Below are 21786 nucleotides of genomic sequence, written 5' to 3'. Positions count from 1 at the left end.
CAATTTCAGTCTTTTTTTTTCCCTTCTATGTTTGTCATGCATCAGCCTTTTCCACGTTTGTGAAAGGATTTCAAGCAGGTTGTACACATTCAGTTTGATTTCATGCAAGGAATACCTTGGAGTCTCACTGCAGGCGTCCCTTGCTGTTCTTGGATGAGCGTCCAAAATGTCCACTGCAATTATTCTTTGCTGGTTGTGACCCCACTGTGAAAGATCAACACATTCCAGGACCCAAATATTCAGCTCCAAGTACGGTTCAAACCTACATGGTGAAACCCCATTGGATATCAAGTCCAACGCCTTAAACACTCGGCCGTTGCAGCCTGACTTCCTTGTGTTTAAAAGGTAATTTGCACATTTGACCTCCGTACAACACGATGAAACGTCTCCTTTCAAGTCCGTCAAGTTTCCTCTCACATTTGGCTTGTGCCAAACGGCACGGTTGCTGCCTAGATCTTGTAGACAAAGTTGGGAAAGTTCTCCAGACCTATATGTTGTTACGGTCTGCTGGTAGTTGCTTAGAGTTGCAAGTCAGAGTTCAGTTTCAGCTAATTTAAACACAATTTTACAACCACTTTTGATATACTGCACGGATGACACAGCGCAAATAGAGTACCAGTCCCTAAAAACTAGCAGCCCACAATGATCAGAAATCCTTCAATGGATTCAACAACACAGTGCAAAAGTGACCGTATGAAGAGGCTTCATCCCCACCTCAGAGTCAACGTCCTACTCTGTTGCTCCATTCAGATCTCTTGGTCGATAGTGACTCATTCTCTGCAGGTGGCATTAGTCTTTAAATTTTAGTCAGTTCTAAGGTGTTTAAGCTGTCTAACACTAACATTCTTGCGGCTTCCTAACCATCCATCGGTCCATCCTCTGTACTCACTTCATTTTATACAAGATAACAGGGATGCTGGAGAGTATGCCAGCTTTAAGCAGAGTGTAGGCAGAGGTAAACTCTAGACAGCTTTCCAGTCAACAGTGTTTGCCTACCAGTTCAATCAAGACAAAATCCATAATGACTTTGCAGGAAAAGTGTCACTGTTTTCTCCACTTTGTGCCACCAAAGAACTTGGAAGCGTTGCAACTTGTGCAGATTTGGAGCAGGCCCCGCTTTTTGACCGTAGTTCAAAGACGACTTTCTTGTACTGGTGCGAGCACAGCTGACTGCCATCAGGCCAAAGTGTTTCTTGCCATTTGGATTACCTATTTCCACTGTAATGAGACATCCTGGGTAAATGCAGCTTATGAAGGAACTGATATCTACAGTGCAGCTGTTTGTGTGGCTGTCATTGTATGGCCCTCATCTGAGCTCAGCAAAACCTGCCCCAGTGGCCTAAAGGATAAGGCACTGGCCTCCTAAGCCAGGGATTGTGGGTTCAAGTCCCATCTGGGGTGTGCAGCAGAGTGGCGCAGCGGAAGCGTGCTGGGCCCATAACCCAGAGGTCGATGGACCGAAACCATCCTCTGCTAGCTAACCTTTGTTTTCTACAACCACCTCAACATGTTGCCTGAAACATCCTACGGCTGACGCAAGACACCTACCTCCAACGCAACCCTGTTGTCCCTTCAAAAACCCTTCAGCTCTTTTAAATGGGCTCATTCCCAACAAAAGTATTTAGTGGGGGCTCCTGCCACTTAAATGACACCTGTTGCTCTAGAATCAAACAATTTCAGTCTTTTTTTTTCCCTTCTATGTTTGTCATGCATCAGCCTTTTCCACGTTTGTGAAAGGATTTCAAGCAGGTTGTACACATTCAGTTTGATTTCATGCAAGGAATACCTTGGAGTCTCACTGCAGGCGTCCCTTGCTGTTCTTGGATGAGCGTCCAAAATGTCCACTGCAATTATTCTTTGCTGGTTGTGACCCCACTGTGAAAGATCAACACATTCCAGGACCCAAATATTCAGCTCCAAGTACGGTTCAAACCTACATGGTGAAACCCCATTGGATATCAAATCCAACGCCTTAAACACTCGGCCGTTGCAGCCTGACTTCCTTGTGTTTAAAAGGTAATTTGCACATTTGACCTCCGTACAACACGATGAAACGTCTCCTTTCAAGTCCGTCAAGTTTCCTCTCACATTTGGCTTGTGCCAAACGGCACGGTTGCTGCCTAGATCTTGTAGACAAAGTTGGGAAAGTTCTCCAGACCTATATGTTGTTACGGTCTGCTGGTAGTTGCTTAGAGTTGCAAGTCAGAGTTCAGTTTCAGCTAATTTAAACACAATTTTACAACCACTTTTGATATACTGCACGGATGACACAGCGCAAATAGAGTACCAGTCCCTAAAAACTAGCAGCCCACAATGATCAGAAATCCTTCAATGGATTCAACAACACAGTGCAAAAGTGACCGTATGAAGAGGCTTCATCCCCACCTCAGAGTCAACGTCCTACTCTGTTGCTCCATTCAGATCTCTTGGTCGATAGTGACTCATTCTCTGCAGGTAGCATTAGTCTTTAAATTTTAGTCAGTTCTAAGGTGTTTAAGCTGTCTAACACTAACATTCTTGCGGCTTCCTAACCATCCATCGGTCCATCCTCTGTACTCACTTCATTTTATACAAGATAACAGGGATGCTGGAGAGTATGCCAGCTTTAAGCAGAGTGTAGGCAGAGGTAAACTCTAGACAGCTTTCCAGTCAACAGTGTTTGCCTACCAGTTCAATCAAGACAAAATCCATAATGACTTTGCAGGAAAAGAGTCACTGTTTTCTCCACTTTGTGCCACCAAAGAACTTGGAAGCGTTGCAACTTGTGCAGATTTGGAGCAGGCCCCGCTTTTTGACAGTAGTTCAAAGACGACTTTCTTGTACTGGTGCGAGCACAGCTGACTGCCATCAGGCCAAAGTGTTTCTTGTCATTTGGATTACCTATTTCCACTGTAATGAGACATCCTGGGTAAATGCAGCTTATGAAGGAACTGATATCTACAGTGCAGCTGTTTGTGTGGCTGTCATTGTATGGCCCTCATCTGAGCTCAGCAAAACCTGCCCCAGTGGCCTAAAGGATAAGGCACTGGCCTCCTAAGCCAGGGATTGTGGGTTCAAGTCCCATCTGGGGTGTGCAGCAGAGTGGCGCAGCGGAAGCGTGCTGGGCCCATAACCCAGAGGTCGATGGACCGAAACCATCCTCTGCTAGCTAACCTTTGTTTTCTACAACCACCTCAACATGTTGCCTGAAACATCCTACGGCTGATGCAAGACACCTACCTCCAACGCAACCCTGTTGTCCCTTCAGCTCTGGATCAGCGTCCAAAACACATGTCAACACATTCAACCGTGTTTGCCTACCAGTTCAACCAAGACAAAATCCACGATAATGTTGTCATTCTGATAACCTGCTCCGAGTGTCTTAATCTGTGAGAAAGGTTATTATATCCTGTCGGATAATACCATGGCAGCTGCTCCAATAACCCAACGTGGGTCATGTGACCTCACTGCACACAGGGACTTGTTACTCTCACCTGCGGAGTTCCAGTCAGTCCAGTCACTGATCAACATCAACACCTGAACCAGGGCTTCATGATGATGTCATTTTATTGTTCAATATTTCTTCAAAAATTACTTTAACACTTAAACTTGAAACTGAGTGGAGTTTATAGAACGACTTAAGGTCTGTCACTTATTCTTATTTTTTAAATCGGACAAACACTAAGGTTTATGTGATTAGAAATAATAATTAATGTTCAGCTCAGCTGTGTTGTATCTACTATCTGATGGTGAAGGACGTGGACTCTTTGTTGATGGTCATTTGTCGCCCTCTGCTGGTAGGAAGATGAAGCAAATGATGTCAGCTTACTTAACGCTGAGTTTTTAAAATAAAATAATGGGTCCATTCATTCATTTTTATACCACTTATTCCACTTTAGGGTTGCAGGGAGCAAACCCTAGTTTATCCTAGCAATTATCAGGTACACCTAGACAGGTATAAAAGGATAGGTTAGAGGAAATATTTTTACTATTTGTATTTTGAAACACACAAGAGGAAAGACCTGACTCAGACATGTTAAGTTTATTTTTATTGAGATCTATTGCTAGTGTACTTGTTGTTATAAAAACAGCACGTCTCCACAGTTTGACTCTATAACTAATTTATTTATTCTGTCCTCCAACTGCAGATGGACTTCCAGTCATACTGGTAATTTGCCAGTGCAGCACTGGACTTCCAGCACACATATCTCTTTGTGTATATTTATAGACATTTTTGCATTATAATTTAATTAAAAATAAGTACTGCAACAAGTCAAGGATATTTAACTTCAATGAAACTCACAGACCACTGGAAGAACAATAGTCAGATTTGATTAAAATAATTGTGCACTAATAAAAACTTGTTAATATATTTCCACAGAGATACAATTATAATAGACTGTAAAATTCAGTGTAGAAATTATGTCTGAATTTCCCACAGCAACAGAACAATTGGGATATTTAAAAAGTGTCATTCTAACCTTTTTATTAAGTAGTTCAGCAAAACAACATCACTGCTGTACTATCAAATAACAAGATGTCAGGTCTGTATTTTTATTTATTTATTTTTTCATAATTAGATCAGATGCTGTTTGTTAGTTCAGATTCAGTAACACGGCAGAGAAACTTGAACTAAACCTAACAGAGCAAATTAATCTATGTAATTGTAAACACATTAACTTCTGGAAAAAATAAACAAGCAAATAAATAACATGGGTGCTTGTAGTGGTTCAGGTCCAGTCAGCAGATATTCTCCACGAAGCAGTCTCCGAACACAGAAAAGAATTACATCAATTCTGGCTCTTTATTTTTTAACTTCCAGCATTCCTGACCAGTTCGCTCCAACAGAAGTGCTTGTGATGTCTCGGATTTCTAAGTTGGCCCTGAACGCCTCTCTAGTTTAGTTTCACTTTCCTTTAGCTCGTCTGACGCAGCTGAATTTCTTCGCCTAAACTTCCATCTGAAGGTAACTGAAGCAGTTTTAACGTCGTTCTTGTTCGTATCTGCTGTCAGCGGCTCAGGTCCAGCCATGAGTAACCATGGTAACAGTCTCCAGACCGGGACTGGAAAGCCGTGGCGAACAAGTCCGCAAGGTTGGACTCAGAAATATCAGACACCCAGGGATAGGTGAAGAAGTTTTATTGAACAGAATGAAAGTGAACTCAGGTAACGGGCGGAGATCAGAGTCCGAGGGAAGAAAGGCAGCAGCAGGCGCTTCCGCGTTTCTCCGTCAGCGTTGTAATCGTCAAGTCCGTGATCAGTCAGGGAGCAGGCAGAAGCGAATGTCCAGGTGCAGGAATACAGGGTCGACGACAGACAGGCAGACAGACCGGTTATACCGGGAAACAGACAGGAAAACAGAGGCTGGATACGTGCAGGATTAAACCGAGACGATCTGGCGGTGAAGAGTTGTCGCACACACGTATATAAAGGGCGCAGCCCAGCTGGAGCTTGTTGAGGCAAGAAAAGTTACTCTGTCAAGGAATGAGGAGTCTGGTTCTGAAGTGAAGAATGATTACAAGTTTATTCGAACACAGGATTAAAATACAAAGATTAGAATGAATAGGAAGAATAGAAAGAATAGAATTGCAGTTCCTGAGAGACTGTTCAGAGGTCTGACAGCCCAGAGATCTGAACAGAATCTGATAAGAAACACACATGCAGCATCTTTTAAGCAGAATGATCACGTCACAGCACATCATGAAATACAAACAAAGAGATTGTCTGTTCCTCACACAGGATTAGACACTTCAGCAAACCTAATGAGCTTTTTCAGTTTATTGAGCACGTAAACAACCCCAGTGCCCGGCTGGGTCATCCTGAGGCGCCTGGCTGGTATCAGATAAGTCACACAGGTCAGAATCAGAATCAGAATCAGAATCAGAATCAGATTTATTGCCAAGTAACTTTCATTACAAGGAATTTGTTGTGATTTGACGGTGCCTACATATAAATAGATAAATATGAACCATAAGATATGAACAAGCCAACTGAACATATAACATTAAGACTGAAAAACTATATAAGAGTGGAAATAAAAATTATGTACATAAAAATAAATAAGAGTAAAGTAGTGTATTTACATTAAATGAAATGTGCAGTCTGTAGTATAAAAATAAAAATGTACAAATTGAAGTGACCAATGAAGGGGGAGTGTGTTAATGCGTTGTCAGTCAGGTAAGTCTTTAGGTGAGTTCCAAAGCCTGATGGCAGAGGGGAAGAAACTGTTTTTGTGGCGGGAGGTTCTGGTTCTGATAGACCGCAGCCTCCGGCCAGAGGGGAGAGGGTCAAACAGATGGTGTCCAGGGTGGGAGGGGTCATCAATCTCCCATCTATAAGGAGACTCATCCCCACCAGAGATGAGTCCAATGAGGGTGGTGTCATCTGCAAACTTCAGGAGCTTGACAGACTGGTGACTGGAGGTGCAACTGTTCGTGTACAGAGAGAAGAGCAGGGGAGAAAGAACACAGCCTTGAGGGGAGCCGGTGCTGATCGTCCTGGAGTCCGAAGTGTGGCTTCCCAGTCTCACGCGCTGCTTCCTGTCCGACAGGAAGTCTGTGATCCACCTGCAAGTGGTGTCGGGCACGTTGAGTTGTGAAAGCTTGTCCTGCAGACGAGCCGGGACGATCGTGTTAAATGCGGAGCTGAAATCCACAAACAGGATCCTGACGTAGGATCCTGCAGAGTCCAGGTGCTGGAGGATGAAGTGAGTGGCCAGATTTACAGCATCGTCTACAGACCTGTTGGCTCTGTAGGCAAACTGTAGGGGGTCCAGGAGTGAGTCCGTGATGGATTTGAGGTGGGACAGAACCAGGCGCTCAAAGGATTTCATGACCACAGAGGTCAGGGCGACGGGTCTGTAGTCATTCAGTCCTGTGGGTCCCGGTTTCTTGGGGACTGGGATGATAGTGGATGCCTTGAAACATGCTGGTACATGGCATGTCTCCAGTGAGATGTTGAAGATGTCCGTGAACAGAGGAGACAGCTGATCTGCACAGTGCTTCAGGCAGGCTGGAGACACGGAGTCTGGCCCAGCAGCTTTGCGGGGGTTCTGTCTCTTGAAGAGCCTATTTACATCTCTTTCAAGGACAGAGAGAGGTGATGGTGGGGGGGATGTGGGGAGGGGGCACTGTAATGGTGAGAGGTGTACAGTCTCTATTGTGGTGGTGGTGGTGGGGGAGGGGCTGGTAGGCTGGAGCCGGTGTGAGGTGTGGTGGGGGGAGGTGTGAGAGCTGTCCAGGTGGTCTTCAAAGCGGCAGTAGAAGTCGTTGAGGTTGTTGGCAAGACGTCGATCGTTAGCAGCGGGGGGAGCTCTTGGCTTGTAGTTGGTGATCTGCCTGAGCCCCCTCCAGACAGAAGCAGAGTCGTTAGAGGAGAACTGATGTTGGAGCTTCTTTGAGTACAGCTGTTTAGCATTCCTCACCGCCCTGCTGAACCTGTACTTGGCCTCTATGTACTCTGCTCTGTTGCCACTTTTGAAAGCCTTTTCCTTTTCAGACCTCAACTGTCCCAGTCTGGATGTGAACCAGGGCTTGTCATTATTATAAGTCACCCAGGTGCGTGTTGGTACACAGCAGTCCTCACAGAAGCTGATGTATGAGGTTACAGCTTCTGTGTACTCATCCAGACTGGTGGAAGCAGCCCTGAAGACATCCCAGTCAGTGCAGTCCAGACACGCCTTTAAGTCTTCTGCAGCTTCACTAGACCACTTCTTTGATGTCCTCACCACAGGTTTAGAAAGTTTTAGTTTCTGTCTGTAGGCAGGAATCAGGTGGACCATGTTGTGGTCGGAGTGTCCCAGTGCAGCGCGGCTGACGGCGTGATATGCGTTACTGACGGTAGTGTAACAGTGATCGAGAATGTTCCCCTCCCTGGTAGCACATTTAATAAACTGTTTGTATTTAGGCAATTCCTGACTGAGTTTGCCTTTGTTGAAGTCCCCGAGGACAATAACCAAAGAGTCCGGGTTGGTCCGCTCCACTTCCAGTATCTGGTCGGCGAGTGCGCGCTGTGCGTCCTGCACGTTGCACTCCGGCGGGAAGTAAACACCGACCAGAATGAAGGAGGCAAACTCACGTGGGGAGTAGAATGGTTTGCAGTTGATAATAAAAGTTTCCAGGAGGGGAGAACAGTGCCGTTGTATCACTGTTACGTCGTTGCACCAGCCAGCATTGGTGTAGAAACAAATACCTCCACCCTTTGTTTTGCCAGAGAGCCGCGTATCACGGTCCGCTCGGTGAAGCTGGAATCCATCCAGCTGTAGCGCGGAGTCCGGGATGTTCCCACACAGCCATGACTCGGTGAAGCACAAAACAGAGGATGAACGAAAGTCCTTGTTTCTCCTCAGCAGAAGATGAAGCTCGTCCATTTTATTGCCCAGTGAGCGCACATTAGAGAGAAATATTCCAGGTAGCGGCGTGCGTCTTCCTCGCTGGCGAAGGCGCACGAGCGCGCCGGCTTGTTTCCCCCTGCGTCGGCGTAAAGTTAAGGTGAGGGCACCTTTGACTAAAAAGTCCACTAAAACTGCTGTAGGAGCCAGAAACTCGGGAAACAAACCCCGTGGAGTTCTTTCCCGAATGTTCAGGAGTTCTTCTGTAGTGAAAGAGAGCCGCGAACCGAAACAAAAAACGGTGTTTACAAACAAAACAAGACAAAACAGAGCGCACCAACAAATCGAGGCAGCCATCCGCGGCGCCATCTTGAGAGTTTATGCGCCATCTTGAGAGTTTACTGTTCTGTTCTGAACTGTTCTAAAGAATGCATGATAGCAACAGGCTACTCAGTATTAAACTTCATTACCAAGAACTTAACAAGCTGTTTACCCTGAGAGGGATCAGTAGACACAATATAGTAAAGGGAATAATATGAAATTTCCACAACAAGCTTATCAGCAATCACGGCCGAAAACCGGAGATGCGTTCGGGAGCGGCTGGGAAAACTGACCCCTATCAGCGGAGACGTGACAGTCCACCTTGTTGCGCTGCTGTGTGGCAGTATCAGAACAGCGGAGGCCCAGAAATCAGGCTGAAAGCTGAGTATGAGGACTCTGAGTTGATGGAAAGAAAGATAAGTTTTGAGTCTGTTACCATGGTAACCTTAATAGACCTCCTCCTGGCAGTTTCACCATAAAGACACCCAGAGTACCTGTCTGCTCCACCCATAGACTGTATATAAAAGAGGGGGGGTGTGAGTGTGGGGCAGGTGAATTATTACACAATGATTTGTGAAGGGAGGGAATTTTAAGTCACAGTAGGCTTCACGCTGCTATACTTTTTGTTTGTAAACCTTTTCATCCATCCATCCATCCATCCGTCCATCATCCATCCATCATCCATCCATTCGTCATTCGTCATTCGTCCGTCCGTCCATCCATCGTCCAGCCGTCCATCATCCATCCATCCATCATCCATCCGTCCATCCATCCGTCCATCCATCCATCCATTCATCCATCCATCCATCCATCATCCATCCATCCATCCGTCCATCATCCATCATCCATCCATCCATCCATCCATTCATCCATCCATCCATCATCCATCCATCCATCCATCATCCATCCGTCCATCCTCCATCCATCCGTCCATCCATCCATCATCCATCCATCCATCATCCATCCGTCCATCCATCTACTTAATTCAGGGCCTGCTGAGTTCTAAAATGTTTGTATTTAATCGTCTTTAAACCAGCAGTAAGAACTATTCTGATGTTAAACTTGGATGACGGTCGGCTGCGTCCATCATCTGAAATATGAAGCCATCATCATCATCATCATCATCTTCATCATCATCGTGTTTCCTGGGGTGCAGGACCGGGCCTTTATCTGGTGGCCTGGTGGTAGCTTCCTGTGCCTCACACGGCCGTCCTTCTGCTTTCATCTGACGCTGGAACAGAAACTCTGAGCCAATCAGATGAGGAGCAGCTTTATCTTCTTACAGCACAGATGATGGAAAGAAGGATTTCAGTTGATGTGATTTGTGTCTTGTCTGCAGGTGAAGGATAAAATGTGTGCGAGCTAAATTCAGCATCATGAATAGGTGTGAGGACAGAGAGGAGGGGGTCCCTTCCTCACAAACCACTCTGAGGGGGGATCATGAGAACCCGAGCAAAGATCAGAGGTGAGTATCTGTGTTCAGTTGAGCCTGGGCCATATTTCAGATGGAATGATCCAGTTGAACATCTTGAGAGATGGATCAGTTCTACATGTCACTGCTGGACTAATCTTTATTTGTAATTTGATAGTTTAATCTGGGATTTTCTTCCATGTAGCCTCTTATTAAAATAAAATGTTGTACAATTTCAGAATTCAGCCCTAAAATCACCAAATCATCTTTATTCATAGGAATCAGCCTGAACCAGGACCTGGACCTAGACCAGGACCCAGCTGTGTGTCCATGAAGAGCAACTGTTCAAAAGCTCATTCAGTTCATTTCCGATCAGATCAAGGTCCCAGCTTTAAGAGGTGAGCTGAATGCAGATGTTCCAGAACCAGTTTGTACATCATGTGTTTCAGCTCGTTTTTACGTTTCTGTCTGATCCGGATCATTTCAGCTGCTGCTCTTCATTATATTCAGTTACTTGTTCCCTCATCAGAAGCAGGAGACATCCTTCTTTTCCATCTTCAGATAAACACTTGACGGTGTTCTGCTTTGGCCAGGGCAGCGTAACCGGCTTCCTGAGGGAACAGCAGACATGCCTGGATTTCCCTCTGAAACGTGACGTATGCTCGAATCCAGAAAATGTCTGACGCACAAACAAATCCAGATGTATGAATCTGTGCGCACGCATGAATCCAAGCATGTTTCCTTTGTACATCCCAATCAACATGGAAGAGAGCGCATTACCTGACTCCTCCCCGTCCATGCCCCCATTTAAATACGCACATCATATTTAAATGAGCCGCACCTGAGATTCCCCCTCTGCACGATTAGAAAGTTTCAGGAGAATGAGCGACAGGAAAAGGGGAGGCTGCTTCATGCACGGGTTGCTAACCAGCGTTCTTTGCATTTAGCGACAATCCGGATTTTGTTAGAAAGACCTGAAGCTGCAGTTTAACTGGCAGAAATAAACAGTGATGATGCCGTGAAGACGGTATGGAAGGTGGGACGCATGTGCAACGCACATCACAGGGATTCATTTCAGGACAATTACAGGAATATATTTCCTCATCTGAAGACGCCCATCACCCACAGTGTCAGCTTGTAGTCTGTTCCCAACCAGGCTGGTGTAAGTGATGTGTTGCACCAGGCCACATCACCACCATGCTGGTTCACTGCTTTTCATCACAGATGATCTGTATATTGATGGAATGAAAATGTTTCCTGTTGACATACAGATTCATCATGGGATGGAGCTTTTATAGCAGTGTGCGTACAGTGGATAGGTCAGAGTACCTCAGTCGCTGCACTTTGTGCTTCAATGTTGACCTGTTCAGCTGGGTTGTGGGAATGTGATACACCAGGCTGACGTGGATAATTCTGTCCCACACGGCCGGCCTAGCTCAGCTCAGGGTGTACTGACACAGTCCCGATCGGTCTGCCGGCTACCCCCGGAATGCCCCAGTTGCGAGGAACCTCAGCTGCTAGGAACCTCAGTTGCTAGGGACCTCAGTTGCTAGGAACCTCAGTTGCTAGAAACCTCAGTTGCTAGGAACCTCAGTTGCTAGGAACCGCGGTGTGGTCAGCACCGGTATGGGCCCAGGCAGCGCCCGGCTTCTCGCTGTGTGTGTCTCTGCGTTTAGTTCCAGGAGGATTGGGAACATAAAGCAGCTGATGAGCCGGTAAATCTTCTCTGTTTCTGAACACACTCTGTCTTGCATTATTTCACCTCTATATTTCTAATTTTCCCTCCATCTTCATCAACCTGACTGGGTTGTTTTGTTCTCTGATTCAGTCTCTTTACTCTGGTGAGACAAAAGTAGATGCTGCATTTATTTAAGCAGGATTTGAAGCAACTTTTTTTTTTTTTGACGTACTTTTAACCATGTTAACTTTTTTATCTTAGACGAAGCTAACTTCAGACCTACTGTAACATTAGGCTACGTGGACAGGTAGTAAAGTAATAATCCTGTTTTGTTGACTAAAACTCTGCATCACACCTATACACAGTTATTAGAGCTGAGTCGTCATTATTATTTCATTTCTTAAAATGATGTGGTTCTTCAGTGTTACCTCGTTTCATTCGTGCTGCTGTCTACTGTTCTGGCATTTCCCTCCTCACTTCCCTCTTCAGTTTCAAACTCGAAACAGTTTTGGGTCAGAGAATCATGGTCGAAAATATCAGGTTCACCGTAATTATCATTATTTGAATAGATGCTGCCTGCTGGGGTGACCAGGCTTTGATTCAGCCTTTGCTACCCCGGTAGAGCCGCCTCAGCAAACTGTAGAGCAGGGGTCACCAACTCCAGCCGTCAGGGGCTGCAGTCCTCCAGGGCTTACATGTTTTCCTACTTCTAGACACCTGAAATGGTTTCTGTTTGCATGTTGTCATGTTCATTTGAGTCTGGTGTAGGTGAGAGCTGTTGGGACTCATCCAGCCTGAGCTGAAACTCCAACCAGCTGCAGACTGAGCTGCTAGTCCCACTACAGCGAGTCTCTGATTCCCTGTTCACATCCTCACATCCCTTCATGGATCTTTACCTTGTGTCTCTCTGTGTGGACAGAGAATATCAGCTGATTCTTCCTGATTCCTCCACAGAGTGGACCAGCAGAGCTCAGAGCTTCCCAGTGGTCAGTCTGCCCAGCAGCATCAAACACAGCTGGACTCCATATTTATGGTCTGTACATGTACAACAACTACTTTTCCATCTCTTCTGTCCACATCATCTCCATGCTGACCTTTGTAGACCAGTGGATTGTCAGTGTGTCCAACATGGATCTGATGTTTGGCTCCATGATTTCAGTCTGATTGTGTCCTTCATATCGTTTCTCTTCCAGCTGCTGGAGGACAACATGATCACTTTCATGAAGAAGGAGCTGAAGAAGATCCAGAAGCTTCTGAGTCCAGATTACCCAGAATGCTCAGTGTTGGAGGGTGAGGATGAGGAGCAGAGGAAGAGCAGCAGAGAGGCGTTAGTGAAGATCACAGTGGACTTCCTGAGGAGGATGAAGCAGGAGGAGCTGGCTGAGCGTCTGCAGAGCAGTAAGAGGATTTCTCTAAAGATTGAAGCTGCTGGATAAATGACACATTTACTGATGTCTCAACACATGAACATCACATATTCACATCCTCATTCCTCAGAGGCTTCAAATCTTTACTGACTCTTCTCATTTCTTCTCTTCTTTCAGAACTTTGTGGCTGTAAACTAAAATGTGGTCTAAAGAAGAAGTTCCAGTGTGTGTTTGAGGGGATTGCTAAAGCAGGAAACCCAACCCTTCTGAACCAGATCTACACAGAGCTCTACATCACAGAGGGAGGGACTGCAGAGGTCAATGATGAACATGAGGTCAGACAGATTGAAACAGCATCCAGGAAACCACACAGACCAGAAACAACCATCAGACAAGAAGACATCTTTAAACTCCCACCTGGAAGAGATGAACCAATCAGAACAGTGATGACAAAGGGAGTGGCTGGCATTGGGAAAACTGTCTTAACACAGAAGTTCACTCTGGACTGGGCTGAAGACAAAGCCCACCAGGACATCCAGTTGACATTTCCACTGACTTTCAGAGAGCTGAATGTGCTGAAAGAGAAAAAGTTCAGCTTGGTGGAACTTGTTCATCACTTCTTTACTGAAACCAAAGAAGCAGGAATCTGTAGCTTTGAAGAGTTCCAGGTTGTCTTCATCTTGGACGGTCTGGATGAGAGTCGACTTCCTCTGGACTTCCACAACAATGAGACCCTGACTGATGTTACAGAGTCCACCTCAGTGGATGTGCTGCTGACTAACCTCATCAGGGGGAAACTGCTTCCCTCTGCTCGCCTCTGGATAACCACACGACCTGCAGCAGCCAATCAGATCCCTCCTGACTGTGTTGGCATGGTGACAGAGGTCAGAGGGTTCACTGACCCACAGAAGGAGGAGTACTTCAGGAAGAGGTTCAGAGAAGAGGAGCAGGCCAGCAGGATCATCTCCCACATGAAGACATCACAAAGCCTCTACATCATGTGCCACATCCCAGTCTTCTGCTGGATCACTGCTACAGTTCTGGAGGATGTGCTGGAAACCAGAGAGGGAGGAGAGCTGCCCAAGACCCTGACTGAGATGTACATCCACTTCCTGGTGGTCCAGACCAAAGTCAAGAAGGTCAAGTATGATGGAGGAGCTGAGACAGATCCACACTGGAGTCCAGAGAGCAGGAAGATGATTGAGGATCTGGGAAAACTGGCTTTTGATCAGCTGCAGAAAGGAAACCTGATCTTCTATGAACCAGACCTGACAGAGTGTGGCATCGATATCACAGCAGCCTCAGTTTACTCAGGAGTGTTCACACAGATCTTTAAAGAGGAGAGAGGACTGTACCAGGAGACGGTGTTCAGCTTCATCCATCTGAGTGTTCAGGAGTTTCTGGCTGCTCTTCATGTCCGTCTGACCTTCATCAAGTCTGGAATCAACCTGATCGGAGAGGAACCAACAAGGAAGGAGACAAAGCTCTACCAGAGAGCTGTGGACGAGGCCTTAGAGAGTCCAAATGGACACCTGGACATGTTCCTCCGCTTCCTCCTGGGTCTTTCACTGCAGACCAAACAGAATCTCCTACATGGTCTACTAACACAGACAGGAAGTAGCTCACAGACCAATCAGAAAACAGTCCAGTACATCAAGGAGAAGATCAGTAAGAATGTGTCTGCAGAGAGAAGCATCAATCTGTTCCACTGTCTGAATGAACTGAATGATCGTTCTCTAGAGGAGGAGATCCATCAGTTCCTGAGATCAGGACGTCTCTCCACAGATGAACTGTCTCCTGCTCAGTGGTCAGCTCTGATCTTCATCTTACTGTCATCAGAAGAAGATCTGGCCTTGTTTGACCTGCAGAAATACTCTGCTTCAGAGCAGGCTTTTCTGGGGCTGCTGCCAGTGGTCAAAGCCTCCAGCAAAGCTCTGTAAGTACATATATAGCAGGATGTGGAGAAACATACTGCTGCTGGTGGTATTTTTATAGTACAGAATAGGGCTGGGTGGTTATACACTCCCGCTTAGTGATTGTAATAAATTTCTAGTCAATCACGGTGATCAGCTGTGAGCCCATTTACTCGATCAAACATTGTGGAAATGAGTGCGACAACAGCCAATGAGAGTCGGCCTTTTCCTGCTCCATTTCCACAAGTTGCTGGAGAAGTTGAAGGCAAGCAGAATGACCGAACGTGGAGCTGAGGGCAGCAAATAGATGCCAGACATGGCTTAGAGTTATCCTCCGAAGAGGAGGTCATTGTTGAGAAGAAAAGTTACACAACGTCTCCAAAGAGATGTGAAGCAGATTAAGCCGATATGAAAGGTATATCAGTGATTGTTGGCCTCAAAAACCAGCAACACAACAAATCTGTTTAATTATTTAAAGGAAAACCACCCAAATGATTATATGGAAAACAGGAAAATCTGAACAGTCTGCACAGCCTGCCGCTTTGGCACAAAGTAGACCAAACAGTTTAGCCACTACTAGCGGTTTACCTGCTACTCTGCGACTGATGGGAGGGCATCCTGCCAACTGTTTGAATCCCACAAGGGACATAATACAATAGGGCGAATTTTACCAACTTCCAGTTGGGTCCTTGGGCAAGACCCTACTGTCTAACCACCTCCTTAATCTCAGATTACTTTGGAGAACACTGTCTGCTTAACTGTAGAATAGATTAGAATAGTGGTTTAGCTGCTACTAGTGGTGCAGACACACGATCAAATCAGCAGTCAATGGCATCATCGTTTGCAGCCGTACGAGCAGAGGAGCAAGTTTTGCTTGGGTCGGGAATCCTTTTTTCAAGCACGAATATATATATATATATATATGTATATATATATATATATATATATATATATATCCCATCTCGGTGAGAGAAGCTGATTTTGGGCATGTAGGTGCCTGGTCACAGTGGTGAACTGAATCCACAATAAACACTTAACCCTCCTTATTGATGGAGATTCTGATAGTGATCTTATTACACTTGCTTTGAATGTTAGTAAAATGTTTTAGTTTTCAGTACAGATGCTGGCAGTATAAAAAAAATTGTGATAAAAATTGAGATTGAACAACATGAAAAAATGTCTTGTGATTATTTTTTCTGTCATATTGCCCAGCCCAAGAACTATGTTTATTGTTTCCTCCTCAGACTGAGCAGCTGTAACCTGTCGGAGAGAAGCTGTGGACCTCTGTCCTCAGTCCTCAGCTCCCAGTCCTCCAGTCTGACAGAACTGGACCTGAGTAACAACGACCTGCAGGATCCAGGGGTGAAGCAGCTGTCTGCTGGACTGAAGAGTCCAAACTCCAAACTGGAAACCCTCAGGTCAGGGTTTTCTGCAGTGGTCAGACTCTCTTCAATACATGATCTTGGTGATAAATTAGTGCAGCACTGGATGGAAATAGACTGCATTTGGTTGGGCCGCCTTTAAGTTTGATTCCAGCAGCATTTTCTTTGGCATTGTTTCAATAAGCTTCAGTGTCACAAGCTTTATTTCCATCTATCGGTGAATCTGGACTCATCAGACCACATGACCTTCTTCCATGGCTCCAGAGTCCAGTCTTTATGCTCCATAGCAACCTGAAACCTTTTTCTCCGGTTAGCCGGTTAGTGGTTTTCTTCTGGTTCCACAGCTGTTCAGTCCCTTATGTTCCTTCACATTGTTCATGTGAAACTATTCCAACATCGTCCTGAGTTCTACTGCTGTTTTTCTTCCGTTTGATCTTTTCCACGACCATGAGATGTGACTTTTTACTTGGTTGTTTAAGAGATGAGAAGCTGCTTGAAGCATCAGTTGGGGTTAAATACTTGCTGCAGCTGAAATGATCACCTGGCAGTTTCCAGATGGAAATTCTCAGCCACCATATTGCCTGCTTGTTGCACTCATGATGCGTTATGAAGGTTATTAAGTTGATTGTCCAGACAGGTGGATGTTCAGTCCTCATTCAGCGAGAGTATTGGTTAATATTTATCACAAATTTAGTCTTTTCTCTGTAACTGTCTATGCAGGCTCAGTGTATGTAACCTTTCAGAGAGAAGCTGTGCAGCTCTGTCTTCAGTTCTCGGCTTCCAGTCCTCCAGTCTGAGAAAACTGGACTTGAGTAACAACGACCTGCAGGATCCAGGGGTGAAGCAGCTGTCTGCTGGACTGAGGAGTCCCAGCTGCAAACTGGAAACTCTCAGGTCAGAACTTATCAAGCAGAGTTTCTTAAATGAGTTATTGATATAAATAATCACACATGGGCTGTTGCTTGTTTAATATTTGTGCTGTTTGTTTGTTTACCTGCCCTGGAACCACAGGTGGAAAAGAGCCGCTGGCTACAAACGGTGCAAAGCATCTTTTCTCCTCTGAGATTAATGTTTTGTGCAGGGTCCCCGGCAACCAGTCACGTGAATGTGTTAGATTATCAACATTTCTATTTTTTTAATTAACATTTAAGTAAGTGAAAGTATTCAGAGACCATTTTAATGTGTTAGACACTTTTGTTTGCCCACGTCAGTCTAATACAAACGATAAAACATTAAATGACAAAGAAGAATTCATTTTAATTTGCTCCCACATGAAGAAACCAGATCAGTTCAGTTCTTTTATTTAAAAAAGAACAATTTTTCCTTCTTATTGAGAAAGAAACATTCAGAATAGTAGAGTGCCAGCATGCCCTCTATCTAGTGTAAAAATCACATATAGTTTGGAAGATTGTGAGAAAACATTGTCCCTGTTGACGGTACACATGTACAGACCTGAACCTCACAGCTTCTTACAGGAGTCTGGCAGCAGTGAAGATTTCTTCTGTTGTTTTTATTCCTGCTCGCTGGCAAACAGTTTGGTAAACTGATGGAAACTTGTGGTGGTAGTAATGCATTACTACCACGTCTGGGAATCACATGACAGATGACAGTCTCAAACTACTCCGTTACAGCTAAATGACTAAACCAATCATGGCCAATCCCAACATCAGAGCTTTGAAGTTACAAGAGTTCCTTCCCTGTGGTGTCTTTGTTTAAACCTGAAAACATGAAATTTGTCACAAAATGAGTCATGAAGTCATAAAATCGAAGCAAATGAGCACAGAGAGTTAATAATCTGAGACAAATCCATTTCTCTGAACATCTGATGACGTTCAGCTTTAGTTTCACAGCAGTTCTCTCAGAGTTTCTGTCATACGTGTTGTTTTCTGCAGCCTGTCAGGATGTCTGATCACAGAGGAAGGCTGTGCTTCTCTGGCCTCAGCTCTGACCTCCAACCCCTCCCATCTGAGAGAGCTGGACCTGAGATACAACCATCCAGGAGACTCAGGAGTGAAGCTGCTGATGGCTGCACTGAAGGATCCACACAGACTCAGGTATGGAGAGGCTGCTGCAGCCACACGGTGTCTGACAGAGCTGCAATCATCTGCCCCGTCTGTGTGCTTCATGCTGGATGTGTTGTATGAACCATCACACGTGTAGGCGTTTTTAAGAAATCACCTTAAATTTGTTCGTAACAACAACGCAGCCAGCCCACATGGGAGTCATGAAATGTCCATGTTTGCATGCTGAAAGAGACGGAGCTGCTCTGATCTCCCTCCTCCTTTCAGGGTGGAACCTGCTGGAGATCGATGGCTGAGACCAGGTCCAAGCAAGTGTACGTGTTTTTCATCACCTTTAACCACAAAACTCTCATCACTCCTTCATCAGCCAGCATCAACATGTTAACAGATCAATAACTGAGCTGGATTTGTTTTATTTTTCCATCAGATTTCTTTCCACTCACAGTCGACGTCAACACGGTGAGCCGAGTCCTGAAGCTGTCTGAGGACAACAGGAAGGTGACACATGTGGCGGAGCTTCAGTCCCATCCTGATCATCCAGACAGATTTGATGGCCGCTGGCCTCATCTTCTGTGTGGAGATGCTCTGACTGGTCGCTGCTACTGGGAGGTGGAGTGGAGAGGGGATGTTGATATATCTGTGAGTTACAGAGGAATCAGCCGAAGAGGAGACACTAAAGAGTGTGTGTTTGGATGGAACGACCAGTCCTGGAGTCTGGACTGCTCTGCTGGTTGTGGCTACTCTGTCTGGCACAATAAGAAAGGCACACCCATCTCCTTCTCCTCCTCCTCCTCCTCTGTTGCTAACAGAGTAGCTGTGTATGTGGACTGTCCTGCTGGCTCGCTGTCCTTCTACAGAGTCTCCTCTGACTCACTGATCCACCTCCACACCTTCATCACCACATTCACTCAACCCCTCTATGCTGGATTTACACTCTGGTCTGGTTCCTCAGTGTGTCTCTGTTGAGTACAAAATATTTAATCCTGTCAGAGAAACTTTGGGTACAAGTCCAATTCCAAACAAGTTGGATGTTTAAAACGTAGATAGCTGCAGAACGAACTGCTCAATGTTAAACTGGGCAGAGGTTCATCAGTCGGGTAGGGCATCGTTTGAATTTGAACGATTCCGGTTCTGGTTCCTAGCGATTCTCCATTCCGATTCTTTTAAGAGGCAGGGTCAGAAAAGTTTACATGTTTTAAATGAGCTAGCTAACCAAACGTTTCTCTGGATGAAATAGTCTGAATTTCTTCATGAACTTTTTACTTTTTATGAACTTACTAGGAATCTTTCACAGGGTTGGTTTCAGCAAATATATAAATATCAAATGTATGAACTTAAATATAAACAAACGCAGGTTGAAGCTCCATCATTGAGCCTTTTAAATCAGATTCTCACAAACAAAATACACACTAAACATTTCATGTGCAGTTTTACTCATTCAGGAGTTGTTGTTATTAATTCTAGATGAATATCAAGCCTGTGTGCTCGAACACACACATCTTAACTGGCATTTATTTAACTCTATATCCACTAAAGAAGGAAGCTGTGATCCTTCCTGGATCCAGATGTTGTTTTTCTGTCTGTTTCCAGTCAAAGCTTCACAGTGAAAAGTTGCAGTTTGTGTTTAAGTGGGACCATTGAGTTTGCTGTAAAGATCCATTTCCAGGTGTCCATGCTGACTTCCTGTTAGTCTGACGCTGCTCAGGAACTCGGTTCTGGTTCCCAAATGTTGATGAATGTTGTTGAACACTCAGGGCTTAACTGACGGCTTGTTCTGGGTTTTGTTTGGAGTTTTTTTTTTTTTTTTTTTTGCTTGTGTAAAATCTTTGTTCTGTTAACAGAGGTTTTAGATTGTTGCTGAAATAAATTGAGTTTAAATTTTCATTTGGGCTCCTTTTTCTTTACTGGTCATCCGGTGCCACCAGTGAGGCTCGGCTGTATTTAGAAAATGTTTCTCACTAGCAGCGACCACACCTGACACCACTGAGCCCGTTTACATGCACCAGCACTCTGGTCATTACCCAGCTTCTGGAGTTATGCACACAGGGGCCCAACCAGTTATTCGGCAGGCCAATTAAATTGACCATTATAAGCCGTATTAGGAGTCAGAACGAGCGTCCATCATTCTGTCAGCTGCAGGTTGAGGCGTATTTTAGGAGAGATGTGAATGCAGAACGAAGTCCGTCTTCAGCCACCGTCTGAACTAACATGACCGTCTGTAACAGCGACTCACTGTTACATCGTTTGACGTTTGAGAAAATCATATCTGGTTTTTATTTTGGTTTACGTATGCCATTTCATGACCAAGAAAATATTGGAGTAAAGAAAATGTAATTTACCATTAAAGGGCATCAGAAGGCTGCATAAATAATGTTTAGCTAACTTCACTCATGTTGGTTATACAAGGCATACACCCATGGCCTAAATCTAAAGATAAAGTTAATCAGTACAACTGATAGATTTACCTGTTTACAACTCTTTAAACAAGTTTTCTACCTGTACTTTAAAGGCTAAATAATTAGGATTTTTTCCTGTAAAAATAATTTAAAATGTTCTCATTTGCTGCGAGGGATGAAAGGAAGCTTCCGTATAAATAATCTGTCTCCTACATCAACAACGTCTTTGTCAAGTTTTTCTCCTTCAAAATAAGAGTTCCGTGCCAGAATAACTTGGGTGCACCGTGTTGCTCTTTCCTACTTCCTGGTTCCTTAGCCAATCATATGTGACTCCCCACGGTTGCCTAACAACAAGAAGGCAGCGTTTGGTATTTTATGTTGGAAAAAGAGCAGCAGCCTGCAGGTATGGAAGCTGGTAAAAGAAGCGACCAGAAATAGTTTCAGAAAAACCTAAAAAGCCTCGGCATCCTGCTAAAAAAGCAAACCACCAAAAACGGAATAAAATGAGGATCAATGTTGGAGAATCTTTTGAAAGGTGGAGAAGTCTGAGCTGGCTAAGTTTCTCCTCCACAGGTAAACACCAGAATTTTGCTTAAATTAACCAAAAAGTTTATCTTGACTTACAAAGATTTTAGTCTAATTTATTCCTCTGCACTCGTTAAATGAATGTGTGTGACTGTGTGGACGTATTAGTGGAGTAAACTGGTGGCCTGTTAGTTTACAACAACAAATGTAATGATGTTTGGGCCGAGTGAAAACTGTGTTTGTCCTTATTAACTTAAAATTAAGTTAAATAAAATTAAAAATTAAATTAATATCAAATTAATTTATTAAGCGAGACTGAGGGAAAACATTTGTTAATTAATGTAGATTTGTTTACACTCTATTTTAACGTAAATTAGCGCGTGAAATTAGCGCTAGCATTGCAAAGCATAGCAACTTACTGTGTGTGTAGGGATGTTATGCTCGATCACGTGTCGAGCATGTGA

At 44.7% G+C, this 21786-nt stretch overlaps 1 protein-coding gene and 2 non-coding genes across 3 annotated transcripts; all 3 read left to right on the top strand.

Annotated features, from left to right (window-relative positions):
- The first annotated feature begins 1328 nt into the window (after positions 1–1328).
- On the top strand, positions 1329–1401 carry trnar-ccu. The gene has a single exon. It is a non-coding gene; the product is annotated as a tRNA-Arg (tRNA).
- A 1598-nt stretch (positions 1402–2999) lies between these two features.
- trnar-ccu lies at positions 3000–3072 on the top strand. Its single transcript has one exon. It is a non-coding gene; the product is annotated as a tRNA-Arg (tRNA).
- A 6623-nt stretch (positions 3073–9695) lies between these two features.
- Positions 9696–20285, top strand: LOC121653987 (NLR family CARD domain-containing protein 3-like). The gene is made up of 8 exons (XM_042007794.1): positions 9696–9779; positions 12921–13116; positions 13263–15021; positions 16243–16416; positions 17101–17274; positions 18273–18434; positions 18669–18715; positions 18829–20285. Exons 1-8 carry the CDS (start codon positions 9696–9698, stop codon positions 19365–19367), a joined length of 3135 nt encoding a protein of 1044 aa, XP_041863728.1. The 3' UTR covers positions 19368–20285.
- The last annotated feature ends 1501 nt before the right edge of the window (positions 20286–21786 follow it).

Source organism: Melanotaenia boesemani, chromosome 15 (genome assembly GCF_017639745.1).
Source record: "Melanotaenia boesemani isolate fMelBoe1 chromosome 15, fMelBoe1.pri, whole genome shotgun sequence".
NCBI classification, from domain to species: domain Eukaryota; kingdom Metazoa; phylum Chordata; class Actinopteri; order Atheriniformes; family Melanotaeniidae; genus Melanotaenia; species Melanotaenia boesemani.
Note: the sequence above shows the minus strand (reverse complement) of the source record. Positions and strands in the feature narration are given on the sequence as shown.